The sequence below is a fragment of the Osmia lignaria genome, chromosome 16 (genome assembly GCF_051020975.1).
Source record: "Osmia lignaria lignaria isolate PbOS001 chromosome 16, iyOsmLign1, whole genome shotgun sequence".
Lineage (NCBI taxonomy): Eukaryota > Metazoa > Arthropoda > Insecta > Hymenoptera > Megachilidae > Osmia > Osmia lignaria.
Genome location: NC_135047.1, coordinates 8,918,259 through 8,932,716, shown reverse-complemented (window position 1 = coordinate 8,932,716; position 14,458 = coordinate 8,918,259). Strand labels below are relative to the sequence as shown.

At 35.6% G+C, this 14,458-nt stretch overlaps 2 protein-coding genes across 5 annotated transcripts; one reads left to right on the top strand and one right to left on the bottom strand.

The window, feature by feature from the left end:
• Positions 1–578: 578 nt before the first annotated feature.
• Positions 579–8,511, bottom strand: LOC117601105 (uncharacterized). Of its 3 annotated transcripts, none has more exons than XM_034317460.2 (12): positions 8,257–8,511; positions 5,337–6,239; positions 4,975–5,259; positions 4,702–4,894; positions 4,398–4,624; positions 4,036–4,258; positions 3,775–3,959; positions 3,432–3,717; positions 3,117–3,371; positions 2,936–3,055; positions 2,515–2,837; positions 579–2,429 (listed from the first exon to the last, which is right to left on the bottom strand). In XM_034317460.2, the coding sequence occupies exons 2-12, from the start codon at positions 6,075–6,077 to the stop codon at positions 2,202–2,204; spliced, it is 3,066 nt and encodes a 1,021-aa protein (XP_034173351.2). In that variant the 5' UTR covers positions 6,078–6,239; positions 8,257–8,511; the 3' UTR covers positions 579–2,201. The 3 variants fall into 3 exon arrangements, with proteins under 3 accessions (XP_034173351.2, XP_034173354.2, XP_034173353.2); XM_034317463.2 differs by lacking the exon at positions 8,257–8,511 and adding an exon at positions 6,544–6,640; XM_034317462.2 differs by lacking the exon at positions 8,257–8,511 and adding an exon at positions 6,311–6,482.
• On the top strand, positions 6,541–13,831 carry D2hgdh (D-2-hydroxyglutaric acid dehydrogenase). Of its 2 annotated transcripts, none has more exons than XM_034317467.2 (8): positions 6,541–6,671; positions 11,689–11,926; positions 12,008–12,205; positions 12,298–12,491; positions 12,550–12,718; positions 12,793–13,091; positions 13,164–13,332; positions 13,425–13,829. In XM_034317467.2, exons 2-8 carry the CDS (start codon positions 11,692–11,694, stop codon positions 13,685–13,687), a joined length of 1,527 nt encoding a protein of 508 aa, XP_034173358.2. In that variant the 5' UTR covers positions 6,541–6,671; positions 11,689–11,691; the 3' UTR covers positions 13,688–13,829. The 2 variants fall into 2 exon arrangements, with proteins under 2 accessions (XP_034173358.2, XP_034173359.2); XM_034317468.2 differs by having other exon boundaries at positions 6,544–6,671; positions 11,692–11,926; positions 13,425–13,831.
• Positions 13,832–14,458: the final 627 nt, after the last annotated feature.

The window sequence follows — 14,458 nt, the reverse complement described above, 5'->3', positions numbered from 1 at the left end:
CGAAGTTCGTTTCTAACCTAAAACTTAATGTGATCGGTAAGTGAAATTCTAACCATTCCATAGCATATCGTGTCCGCTTATTTTTTAAACTGGTATAGTTATAGGTCAAACAAAATATTGTTTTTTGTGCTATTATGTTTGATTATAGATTGATCTTTCTTCTGTAGTTAAATAAGTATATATTTTCTAGATGTATAAATAATATTCTAACGTTTTCTAATTCATACAATAATTTTAGATAAAAATGATACCAAAGTATAAACAAAGGAGTTACATCTTGGATAAGATGCAAAGAGGAGTTGTAAACGTTTGTATGGCTGCTACACTGATTGCTACTTCAGTTTTAATATATCAAGGATTTGATTACTATGTACATATCCGACCGGCTTTGAAAGAAGTGCAATTAAAAGCTAATGAAGAATTGTTAGAGGAAGGGAAATATGCAGCAACCAGTTAAAGTAATAATTCATATTACATTATAAGCATAAATTATAATGAAATAAAAATTAAAATAAATTTACACTGCTATCATTTCATATCCTTTAATATATTCTTATGAGGTATGTTCCAAATATAGTTTATATTAATTTAGAAAATTTAACCAACAATTTCAGACAGAAATACGTATTTATATGGATGAAATTTCATTTATATGTATCTCTGTCTTGTTTTATTTAGGAAATCATAGGTCAATGCAAAAAAGTATATTATAAGACTAAGCCCTGAATAATTTATCAGATTGGACAAAAGACAAATGTGCTTTTCATTATATTTTTATAGCACATTTTCATCTACAAATTTGTTATAGGCTGTGTTAAATAGTTTTATTGTTTTAAATGAATATCGAGTACAAGGGATATGAAAGTACTGCACATTTTATAGATACAAGTGTTTTCTTTGTTAAAACATCTTTTTTTTTTAATCAAATAAAATAACTGCCAATCTATGTATTATAAGTACAAAATTAAATTAATGTATCAAATAAATGCTTATAGATTAAATGTTGTATTTACATTGCTGATCACTGCAAAGATGTAGTAACAATACAAATATCATACTGATACTTTTTTTTTTTTCCACTTCATTGAACACATTTCACATTCACAAAGTATCACATTAAACTGGGAATATTGTTCTACTTGTCATTCAACATCAGGTGATGCTTTGTATAAATAACAGAAATATATATACTTTTTTCCTCTTAAAATGAACAATTCCTTAACTAAAACTTGAGTCACTATAAATACAAGGATGATGTTTGTTAATAACTAAAATTTCATGTTATAAAATTTGTATATTAAATAAACATTCTATGTTTAATATTTACACGTATGCAAGTTGAGTGCACATGATACATTTACAAAATATATGGTCGAGAGTTAATTGCATTGCTTCAGATGTCCTATGTCTCAATTTGAAATTGTCGTGCACATAAATTACTGTTTGTCACAAAGGATAACATTTTAAAAATGCTGAATTTTATTCTTTTTTCGAGATTATTTCTCAAGTCTCACGAAAGGCAATGGTTTTTGTACAGCTTCCAAAAGTAATTTTCGAGTACAAAATACATCATATATACGCCGGGTAGTTTATATACAACAAGATAATTTTATCTTTTCTCGTGTAATGGACATAATTTGTACTCAGTTTCTTGATCATTCTTCTATTTAAAGAACGTTATTTTAGAGCGAATTTTTGAAAATGATATACTTACATTTTTTAAAATAAAAGAGAATCTACAAAATTTATTTCTATTTACATTTGTAAAAGTCAATCAGTGTAAGACTTACCGCAATGAAGCATGTTTTATACATGTACATGCATATGTTGTCAATATGGTAGATTAAAATTAAAAAAGAATTCAATAAAAGCTATGCTTTTATTCGAAATGTCAACATAACTATTTTATCTACCAAAATGTAGTACGGAAGTTATAGTCTTACATAGATCGATTTTGGAATCATGTTGGTACAATTTAAAGTATTAAAACTGATTAATCAGTATATTTTGTTCTATTTGAAAAGAAAGATATTTTTATGAAGTTAAATGAAAAGAGGAAAACTATTTATTTCTATAAAAACATCTTATGTTTTTTTCTTTTTAAAATCTTAACTCTATAATCTGAATACTTGCACAAACCCTGTAGCCCATGGGCTGCAACTTGAAATTTCGAGAGGGTGAAAGTCTTAAACCATAAACATTTACGAGCTATTAGACGTAGGATTAGAATTTGACAATGATTCCACGCGCATTGAATCAATTCTTGCAACGATTTTCAATGCGGGACCCAATTTAATGCTCATTGCCGACATAAGATGGTCTTCTTTCAGCAACATAAGTGCTTGACCATCTATCTCTTGAATGGCAAAGTCTTCTGCATAATCGGCACAACCTGGTAATCCACGTATGAAATCGCATACTTCATTGACCTGTATAAAATAAAAGATTAATTTCATCGTTGCAGTTACGTCAAATTATGCGAGTTAATTTACGTTAATTCTTAATAATACTTACCGTCCATTTCACAGGATTAACCTTCGGCAGTGTATCGTCAATGGAAGAAGTAGTTGTAGTCGACAATGATTTCTCTTCTCCGTTTTTCTTCATCGCATCTCCTTCATTTTTCGAGTCAGTCTCTATTTCAGTCCACTGTTTCTCACCACCGTCGCGATCTCTCTCACGTTTTTTGCTCTTTGCACAACCAGAGGAACAGAATCTCTTTTCTTTCTTTAATTTAATATTTTGCTCGTCTATTAAATTACCACAACCTTCACATTTTCCAATTTGAATATTATTTATATCTTCGTCGTTGGGATAATTAGGTGCATGTTTCTTTCCTATAAAGAATCAAGTATTTAACTTGCTTTATATTTATTATTAATAAAGAAAAGAACAGAAATATTATGGCACAGATAATAAAATTGTTGAATCTTACTCGGAGGTTCATCGTGATTTTCCTTTTCGGAGGACGAATTATTACGATTTAAAATATTACTCGTATCTTGATTAACTGTATTATTTAACGACGTACGGTTAACAGCAAATGGTTCAGATGCTAAAATATTAATTTTATTAATAAATTACAATCAATATACGAAAATTAATGAAATTTCTACCTTCTTGTATGACAAAGCCCTCGATTACGTGTGTAAGGACTTGCGGTTTGACCATTGCTTTTGGAGGCACATGTTTACTGTTTGCAGTAACTGGTACAGAAACAGGAATTGCTACAGATTCTTCACTAGCTATACCATTAGTGATAGAATTAATTGTATTTGCTAATCCTGCTAAAGGATTGTTACAAGATTTATCATCTGCCTTTGAAACTGAATTATCTTCTTCTTTTATAGGTACTTTACATTGGTCCGCATCTATGTATAATAATTTAGATTTATTAACGTTCCATACACATTGGTCTTTTGAACACAAACCTGTAGTTTCGGGTTGAGGTATTGAAACTTCTTCGATCGTGACTGGTAGCGAGTCTTCTTTTTTCAAAACCTGCTTAGAATTGTCTTCATTTGTAATTGGTGTACTAGCAGTGGATGGTAATATTAAAGAGCATTCAGCTTGATGACTACGATCCGGTGAGGTAATCATTATTGTAGGATTATTTTCATGTGTTTGCTGATCCATTGATTGATTTATCATAGACATCGTCTGAACTTGTGACGTTCCGCTAACTATTTGGTTACCAATTATTGTCGAATTGATTGCCTAAAAAAGAAGTGAGATTAACGGGATATTCAATGAAAAATACACAACGTTTATTACTTGTAACGGTAACTGCTGAACTGCAGACATAGGAGATTGTGGTACTTGACTCATTTGAGACGTAGTAACTCCAACTCCTCCTACCGATACCACAGGCATTATTGGGCGTTCACCACCTAGAACTACACCTGGTGGTGGTGGTGGTGGTTGTTGTTGTTGTTGTTGTTGTTGCAGAGCCATATTCGCTGCAAAAAAAATGAATAATTAGTAGATATACAAAGATCCATGTAAAATTCTGCAAAACATAAAGAATCATCCTACTCATTATTGGTTTCGGCTGTATTTGCTGCTGTTGCGATGCCTGCACTTGCTGCTGTTGATATTGCTGCTGCATCTGGTGTTGCTGCTGCGTATGTTGTTTCTGTTGAATAAAAACCTGTTGATGTTGTTGTTGCATCGTTTGCTGTGACTGTTGTTGAGGTTGTTGCGGCGATTGCAGTGGTTTAGCACGGCCTTTACCGCTACTACCGCTTCCTTTTCCACTCTATGTTACAAAACATAAAAGAAAAACTTCTTCTTCATTATGCGAAAACAAAAAGAAAAAGCTTCGATATGGTTTTTTACGTGATTCGAGAAACGCAGCAATTGAAATCTTTTCTCCAACTACTGTTAATCATAGTAACCTGTACTTGTACTCCGTGAACAGTTTGCGTGGAAACTGAACTCGCTGCTCGTATATTGGCAGCTTGTACTGCGTGTAGAGAGGACGGCAAAATACTCAAAGGTCGTTGTCCGCCTGTGCTCTGTTTACCCTGTTGCTGCTGTTGTTGTTGTATATCCATTACCTTCGGTTTTCCACTAGCTGCAGCTATCTGTTGCACTCCCTGAATTTGTTGCTGTGTAGCCAGTGCTGTATAAATATAACAGTGATGAATTAATCTGACGCAAAGGACCAAATCTCATTTGATACGAGAATATGAAATTCACCATTATGAGCTTGAATTGGTTGTGGACTTTGTATAAACATATCAGGTTGAGTAGGACCTCTAATGAATATCTGATTAGTGAGAAGCGCTGGTGACTGTATTCCAGTCCAAGCAACTTGGGGTGTGAATTGCCAGGGAGCAAATTGCATACCACCCCTTCCACCGGATGGTGCAGCTGCTGTACATGTAGTATACTAGACATTTCAAAAATTAAGTTATACACGTATTCTAAATACATAAGAATAAATAATCAATTGCTACAAAATAAGGTCACCTTTTGTACTTGATCTTGTTTACTTGCAGCCTGTTGTTGTTGCTGTTGTTGTATAGATGGAGGAGGTTGCGGAGAACCCAATACACCAAGTTGACCAAATACTAGAGCCTGTCCTGCACCAGGTGTAGCAGAAGTAGGTACCGGTAAGTAACCTGTTGGAAAGCCTTGTACTTTAGTTCCACCAGCTGCTGGATGTCCTCCACCTTGACCCGGTGTTGATGCGGTGGTCAACATGTGAGGTGTCAACTGAGCAGCTGATTGAAATGGTTTTCCAGCTGTTATAACCTGTAAAGTGTCTTACTTAGTAAAAAAAATTTATACGCTTTTACAATACTTTCGGTATCGCACGTATCTTCAAGTACCTGTATAGAAGAGGGATTAATGCCTGCAGGATGAAGAGCTAAATTTCCTTGCATTATTAATGGAGTTCCTTGAGTATTATACAGTTGCTGTAAATGATATGCTTGATTTTGCATAGGTTGCTGAATGACTTGTACTGCTTGGGGATGTGCAGCCATTGTAGTTATGGTTGTTGCTCCTTGTTGTCCAGACAAGGTCATAGACACACCACCAACTCCTTGTTGTTGATGTTGCATCGATACTGCAACAGCTCCTTGTTGCTGAGGCATAATTGCTGCTACCTGTGGTTGCACTTGCACTTGAGTAGGAACAACATTATGGGGTCCATTATTAGACTGTTGCTGCTGAGACTGTTGCTGCTGCTGCTGCTGCTGCTGCTGTTGCTGCTGCTGCTGCTGCTGCTGAACTTGTTGTTGAACTTGCATTTGCTGTTGTGATTGCACTTGTTGCTGCATTTGTTGTTGCGGTTGAACTTGTTGAGACTGTACTTGTTGCTGTGCTTGCTGTTGAACTTGTTGTGATTGAGATGACTGTTGCTGAACATGCTGCTGTTGCTGTTGTACATTTTGCTGCTGTTGAATATCATGGGTAGCAATCATCATTTGTTGTGGCTGAGATTGCTGCTGTTGCTGCTGCTGGGGTTGCGATTGGGATTGCTGCTGTTGCGGCTGTTGCTGCTGTTGTGGCTGTTGTGCTTGTTGCGATTGATTTTGAGAGATTCCAATTGATTTAACATCTGTCATGTTTCCCTACACCTTTTTATGATTCGAAGTTAAACTTCCTTTCTACAAAGAAGTATTCTTCCTCCTATTATATGCTCACTAATTCTAGGTCTTTTTTCCTTGCCATTGTTTACAGATATTCTTTATTAAAATATCACTTTTAACCTTTTTAATTTACTGCACCTGAAAAGAAAAAAATATTTTCATTTAATAATCATAACAAGGTGCATAAATCTATAAATAAGAAATAATACCATATTTAGTTCTTTTGTAAATGAAAATCATAATCATTTTTGTGCTACAACATTTATTTATATACAATCATAATTCATAAAATTTATTGACATGTACTTTGTTCTTTTTATACATTTCTATAGATAAAAAGTCATTGTATACAAATGTTTGTTATCGATCTACCAATCACGATATATTTATATCGTACAAAATATATGTACAAGAAAGTGATGCAATATTTACTGCCCATAACCTTAATAATTTTAATACACGTGGAAACATCGGGATTGGAACAAGCATTTTCTCGGTCCTTATTGTCCGGAATATTAATAATAAAGTGTAAAAGTGAGGTGTGCATATTGGCAAATATTTATTGAGGATGTAAGTGTTTGACGATAAACAATTGGTTTCGTATATTCAGTATGTTTAATGTACAAAAATTAAGTTCTTCGTGTTTCCTGGTTATATATATATATATACATGTATATTGTATATGTATATGAAATTCGGCATGTGAAACTTTTTGTGTTTTAATAATGATATATTAGAAATTAAATATAAAATTTCCGGGTATAATTAGTGGTTCTTTTAATATTTTATAAATACTAATATGAATCTGTTTTGCATGGAATGTTTTCATGAACTTCAATCTTACACTATTATATATATATATAGATAACCTTAAAAGGTAGGTTGTACATAAATAGATATTTTATGAAACTGTTGCTGTTATTAAATAATTATTATCAGCAGAATTATATTATTAATTGCATCAACCAAACAAATATCACCTTACAATTAAAAAGAAATAAAGTGATCAACTATTGGAAAAATTAATATCGAGAAAAATATTTTTTATTTCTTAAGCATATTCACAGTAACATAAGGAAAACTAGTTTTTGTTGCAAAATTTATAATTATTCCTTCTTGAAATCAAAGAGTATGGAAAACAGTAGTAAAACAAAGTAAACAATTGATTCTAATAATCATTGGTTAACCTATCACTTGTACACCAATTGTAATATCTTATATTCATAAAAATACGTAACATAAATAATTATTAATCTATTCTAGAAATTCTGATAACTATAAAATACAGGCATATCGAATCAATTATGTACGCTTAAAAAAACAAAAGGTATAACGAATGCGTTTGTTTAATAGAGAGGTTGTGAAGTGTTATGAGATGTATGTAACAATTTATTAATGAGCTGGATGAAAATCAAATTATTATACGCATCTTGAAAAGATAAGTACTACGTAAATTCATAATAAATACAGAACAAATGAAATGCATCTCAAATGATAAAGAAGAAATCTGTATTCGTGCATAAGCATTAAAGATATCAAACAACTGAAAACATGTGATCCATCTTGGATTTTGAGTGGAAGAAACAAAATGTCGTCTCACTAGTACGACAATAATTAGTATAATGACGAGGGGTTCCAAGAGAAAGAGGGGTTACATATCACTGAGCGGGAAATACGATTGAAAGGCGGGTTGAAGGGGGCGGCAGGCGAAAGGGGGAAATAAAAATAAGAGAAGGGGAGAAGCGATCGTACCAGGGGGCGGTTGACAACATGGATTTCGCCATAATGGTAATAACGAAGATGATGATAATAACAACACACGCGGTTCTTCGGGAATTGTCTGTTCGATGCTTATTTGCTAAATAATTGAAGCAGGCAAAGTAAAAAAAGTCGTGTCTCGACAAATGCAGAATAGCGTCCCTCACGCCGACATATTGGATTACAAAATAAAGCACGTTCGAAGATCCGGCGGGACGTAATGTACAGTGTGTTATAATACTTTCTATCTTTGCTGGGTATTCATCAAGTATTTATGCAGGACCTAATGTAAAATTAGCGTTAAATCTTACCAGTATAAATAACAAGGAAATTAAATATATTAAGAGGATACAAGACATTGGTATATAAAATTTTTGATACTCGTTCAGGTACTCACATGGCGACTGCGCAGTCACACCTATCACGTTTTCGAACACGCCGTAGACACTGTCACTACACAATTGCACCTCAAACCCAATCAAACTTCTTATCATATACCCCTGTTTTTTGTATGTCTATAAAAAGAAAAAAACCACTAATTATTTGAAACAAAGTTTCGTTACACGTTGACGTCGCAAGGTTTCCTGAGCAGTCGTAGTCGCATTCGTTGTCTGCTTCCCTGCTCCCACACGATCTACAAGAGAACCCCTCTGTTCTCTCTGTTTCCCCCTTTCCGCCCCTCGTCGCCCATCAAACCATTTACTCCCCACCAGTTCGCTCGCTATAACCTCACCTCTCCCGACGCGTATCGCAAACTCGTTCTCTCATTGGTCCAGCGAGGACAAATCCCAAAGGCATCGTTTGCACCGTGAAAGGCGGGGCCATTGGATATGGTGGCTGCAGGCGCATGCCCCGTAACGGTACTCATACTCTTACTTCAACACACGCGTGCAGTCTTCGCTAACACAATCATATTCCTCGTGATGCACGTATACGTGATTATAGTCTGCAGAATATTTCGCAGTATAACTCCACGATACCATCAGGGACGAATATAGTCACCTTGTTGCCCTGTTGCATCGAGTAACGTCACTGAACTTGTTAATTGTGTAATTATAATACAGGGACCTATTGGCGAACATACATGTTCTAGAAGTAAATATATACGATCCCTTATCATATTGCTTGTGATATCAAATCTTTTCATTATATTTCTTCTTTTATTGTTGAAATTAAACTTGATATAGAATATTTGAAATAACGTAAATATGCTTTTACGATTGAAATTGCGATATTGCATCATTCTTTTTGTTTCTTTAAATGTAAAGTCTACTAATTGTCTTTTTAGTGAAATAACTACTTATAATTTAGTTAATTAGAAACATCTTAATGAGATTAAAAGATATTTATATCACGAATATCATGTATGCAACGAGATATATAGTTATCGTTCGTTAACATAATTGTGTTTAAAATACAATTTTCGCAAATTGTTCAATTTTATATACATATATTCGTTTCGACCCAGAATTTCAAGAACACGTGTTACGTTCCTGACACAGCTGTTTCTAAGTTGAGTTTATGCTGCCCTGCTCAAAACCCCGTAATGCTATTTCGTTTGCCATTGGTCATTTGCGTTTGTGTAGAAGATATTCAATCAATTCATAAACATCGTTTTATAAACCTATTCGATAAAAATTCAAAAATAATATTCGTCTTTTCATCTAGGAGAAATTAAAAATATTTCGCGTTTGTTTTAAATCACGGAAGCCATGATTCGAAGAATATAAGTACGCATACCTTATATAGTACATATTATCATGGTATAATATCGATTACAACTTCAACATTTTTAACATTTTTCTTATAATTATTCATAAATCGATTTTAATTAACATAAAGTATCGCTACTAAAAACCATCTTATGCTACAATTTTTAATGTCAGCTGATACACATTATTTGTATTTGTATTAAAAAAAAAAAAAAAAAATGTTATTACTTTTTTAACATTTAATATTTCAATATATATATATACGTAAGTACGTATTAATTAAGTTCTTTTAAAGTATTACAATTTAGGGTGAAAAGCTAGAAAAAATCTACGGTAAATCGCTAAACATAACCGATTTATCGGTCATCTTCCAATACCGTCCACAGATTTCGACAAAGAGAGCTAGAGATGGTAGGATGTTTTGTGCAGAGGGTAGGAAGAGTCGTGGCCGCGCCAATCCCAGCAACCACGTTCCCTATATAGTGGCATGTTTCTAACATATATTTTACATCCATGTAATTGTGTGAGTGAAACGACCAGCGACAGTCTATAGTCCTCATCACGCAAGGTTAGGAAAATTACAATATTCCACGGAAGGAGTGTGTGGCGGCTTGCGTAGTTTGTTGTTCTACCGATAGAGCGTGCAAGGGAAAAAGGTGGGGGAAAGCGACAGCCAATGGTTTAGGTCGAGCGGGGTTGCCAAGGTAACAAGTTAATGATTCGAGCCGCCACTGAGAAATTAGCTTTACTCCGTGGCGGTGTCGCGCATGCGTTCTTCCATGGAAACTCGTACCTTTGTATTTTTCGTCTTCCAATATACATACATACACATATATGTATGTGTATAGCAACATTTCACATCTGCACACTCTTCCTTGGTGTGTAAGTTGATTGTGTATTTGTATTCGTATTCGAATTTTGTTGTGTGCAACTACACACACGTTGTTACCTGTGTGCAGACACGAATGTACGTGGGTGTATAGCGAGTCGAGGAGGCGCGTGTTTCACACATGAGCACCTCGAGTAAAAGGGACGTCTCCCATACACACATACAGAAAGACGTAGAATGATTTAGCCCTCGCGACGATTGGTTCTCTTCCCACTCCATAGTCTCGTCTTGGCATCTCTGTTTCCCATTCGCGATGTCTTCTTTCCCCTTTCCATCAGAGATACGCATCTTTGTCCTTCCTTGTTATCTCTCTTTTTCGTTCATCCAGTCGCTTTGCGCTTTCGACCCCTCTACCCCTGACCTTATTTTCCCCACCGCCGCGCCGTGTCGTTGGATCGTAATTCTACCACACGTCGTCGCGAATCCCCTTGATCAACAGGGGGGAGGGAGCTACGCGCAAGGAGGAGGGGAGCTGCCCATCAAGATTCATCCTGGATTATAATATTCGATGTCCGTCGATCGGGCATCGGAGGCGAATTAGTGTGTAGAAAATGGAAGCAGCCGGGGGCACACATAATTACGCCACGCCTGGTTTTTAGCATGCGACCACGATTATTTGACCAGTCATGAAATTTTATCCTTGTTCCCTCTACTTCCAACACTTTTTATCCTCCTTTCTATGTATCTTCTTTATTATCGCGTTTAGAATTTTACTTACTTACTTACTTACTTACTTACTTACTTACTTACTTATTACCTGACTTGTTTTTTCTTTGCACTATACCTACTTACATGATATAAGATACGCGATCTGTAATTTACTAGATAAACAATACATAGTCGAGTAAAGGTCTAATAATAGCATTCGATTAGTTAGATATGAAATCGACGTACGATACGATAAACGTTCCCACTGAGATCTATCGTAACGATCTGAAATACTCAAGAATCAAACGGGTACCATCCTTTGACCGCGTACCTACCTATGTACCTATATTTATATATTCCAATTCGAACAGCTTCCTTGACCATCGTTTGATAAACAAAATTATTCTTCAGTTTAAGGATACAAATGTCACTAATGAAAATCAGGTTCAACGAGAAGAAATGAAAAGCTAGGGTCGCGTCGTGTTTCAGCGATTAATGGAAGCCGCACTGAGAGAGCTGTTTTGTTTGTTCGCGGATTTACAACGGGCCGTTTAAAGATGTCTTCTTTCTTTATTTCCAGAAGATGTGTTCGCGAGTTTCTTTTCGCGGGTTTCTTAGCGCGTCGAACGTTCGCTGTTTCTCATCGAACGCGAAACCGCAGTTTACCGCAGATAGATACAAGGTAGAACGGGGCCCTTATGCAAAAATTTCCAACGAACACGTAGCATTTTTTAACGAACTCCTTGGACGTAGCAGAGTGATCGTGGATCCTGATGAATGCGAGAGTTACAACATAGATTTCTCGAAAATCGTCAGAGGTAAGTGGAAGCGATCACCCGTGATGATCGTCGATCTTTCCAGTTTTTTGGAGCCAATCATCGGCCGAATTCCACTTACAGGGAAAAGCAATCTCGTGCTAAAACCAAAAAACACGAACGAAGTGTCTTCTGTATTAAAGTACTGCAACGAAAATCGCTTAGCCGTTTGCCCACAGAGCGGAAACACCGGCCTGGTAGGAGGCAGCGTGCCGGTGTTCGACGAGATCGTTCTTTCCATGAAACTCATGAATAAGATCATTGAAACGAATGAGCTGGAAGGTTGGTAGCCATTTTCGATGATCGTTGAAAACGATCTTATTCTTTTAGTTAGGTAAGTGCTTAAAAATTTCCTACGATCCTTGCGAGGCTAGGGGTGTTGACCTGCGAAGCCGGTTGCGTGCTCGAAGACCTGGAGAATCATTTGGCGACGGTGGGTTTGATGATGCCGATCGACCTTGGTGCCAAAGGCAGTTGTTTAATCGGTGGTTGCGTGTCAACGAACGCCGGTGGTCTGAGGCTTCTTCGTTATGGCAATCTACATGGGAACGTGATGGGTCTTGAGGCTGTAAGTTTGAAAAGCAAATTGATAAAGATCTTGTGACGATTCCGTAATTTTTATTTAGGTGAAAGCAGACGGATACGTGGTAGACTGCTTGAACACGCTGAAGAAGAACAACACCGGTTACCATTTGAAACATTTGTTCATAGGCTCCGAGGGCACCCTAGGAGTCGTGACGAAAGTCGCCATTCAATGCCCACCGCTTCCAAAAGCTATAAACGTTACATTCTTAGGTACGATAAGATCCTCAGATGTCTTCTTCGTTTGTTATTAGTATCTGTAACATTCTACCACTGTTTTTACGCAGGATTAAAAAGCTTTGATCAAGTGTTGAAAGCGTTTCGACTGGCGAAGAAGGAATTAGGGGAGATTCTATCGTCGTACGAGATGATGGATAAATTATCGTTGGACGTTTCGATCCAACAGTTTGGCTTGAAAAATCCATTGACGTCAAAGAGCGATGGACACGAGTTCTACGTACTCCTAGAAACCTCTGGAAGCAACGCGTCCCACGACGAAGAGAAGCTCGCCTCCTTCGTTGAAAAGGCCCTCGCCGAGGGCATCGTCGAGGATGGTACCCTAACTTCAGACCCCGCCAAAATCAAAGTTAGTCCTAATTAAGTAGAAGTATAAGAATCGTTTTGTTTTTTACTTTCTCTTTTTCTTTTATACATATAGAGTATCTGGTCGGTAAGGGAACGCATTAGCGAAGGTATACTTAGAGAAGGTTACGTTTTTAAGTACGATGTTTCAATACCTCTTCAGTCTTTCTATAAGGTGATCGAAGTACTCCGGGAACGTCTGCGTGATCCACGAATTATAAGAATCAGTGGTTACGGACATTTGGGTATGGTTGAAAAATCAGTTTCTAATAATCCTAATTACTTTGATGAACATTGTAATTTAGCTTTACTTCGATTTTTTTTCTTTGTTATTTAGGTGATGGAAACATTCATGTGCAAGTTTCAACAGCATCCTACGAACCGGAAGTAGCAGCTCAGTTGCAACCATTCATATTCGAGTACATTTCGAGTCTCCGTGGTAGCGTTAGCGCTGAACATGGCATAGGATTCACTAAAACGAAATATTTACATATGAGTAGAACCTCTTCTGAGATCGAACTTATGTATGATCTGAAAAAACTGATGGATCCAAAGGGTATTCTCAATCCGTATAAAGTCTTGCATCCGTTAAAACCTTAACCGTTTAAATAATAATCTTAGCCCTAAATGATACAAGTACGATCGAATCATTCCTGTATATATGTATGTTAGAATTGAACGATATGCTGTATAATAAGTAATACATTACATAAAAGTAATACCTAAAACTGATGAAATTATCTTTTATGTAAAACTGTTTAAATATTCTTTTGTTTTTACAGCGGAAATGTTTTATTAACGATTAGAGGGTTTAAAATTTTCCCGCTCATCAATCCACACATGCGTACTAACAAAATTGAAATACCTTTATACCGCATTATGGTAAGGTGAGAAACTGTATTCTGTTGTACCGATTCAACAATATTCTTCGTTCGAGTGGTTATGTCCAAGAACATACAGAGAACGCTATCATCCAGCTGCCTCTGTTCTTTTTTATCTTTCGATAAGAAATTGTATTGTAACAGTGATTTGATGGAAATAGCAGATTACATATGTAAGTACTTATTAATATAATACATACATCGATATCAAAGACTATATCCCATCACTCACAATCAATCAGTGCCATCAATTTGCCAAAGCAAATGTATTTTTAGAATAACACAATATTTTTACAGATACATATCATACATGACGACTAATTTCTATTATATGTTATATATATAACTGTAGAAATTCTATAAAGTGTTAATATTTTTAAAGTTACTCATTAATATATATAACACAAAGAGTACAGTCTACTTACTTATACAAATAATTGTTTTTAATTACATAAATCAATGATTCCAAAGAAATCAGTGAAATTAGTGA

Bases quoted from the DNA above. Each gene is read 5' to 3' on its own strand.
- LOC117601105 (XM_034317460.2), bottom strand. From the start codon at position 6,077: ATGACAGATGTTAAATCAATTGGAATCTCTCAAAATCAATCGCAACAA. The intron at 4,259-4,397 runs GTTACTATGATT...TTTGTAACATAG, and splicing joins TTCACGGAGTACAAGTACAG to AGTGGAAAAGGAAGCGGTAG. The intron at 2,838-2,935 runs GTAAGATTCAAC...GATTCTTTATAG, and splicing joins AAATCACGATGAACCTCCGA to GAAAGAAACATGCACCTAAT.
- D2hgdh (XM_034317468.2), top strand. From the start codon at position 11,692: ATGTGTTCGCGAGTTTCTTTTCGCGGGTTTCTTAGCGCGTCGAACGTT. The intron at 11,927-12,007 runs GTAAGTGGAAGC...TTCCACTTACAG, and splicing joins TTTCTCGAAAATCGTCAGAG to GGAAAAGCAATCTCGTGCTA. The intron at 13,092-13,163 runs GTTAGTCCTAAT...TTATACATATAG, and splicing joins CAGACCCCGCCAAAATCAAA to AGTATCTGGTCGGTAAGGGA.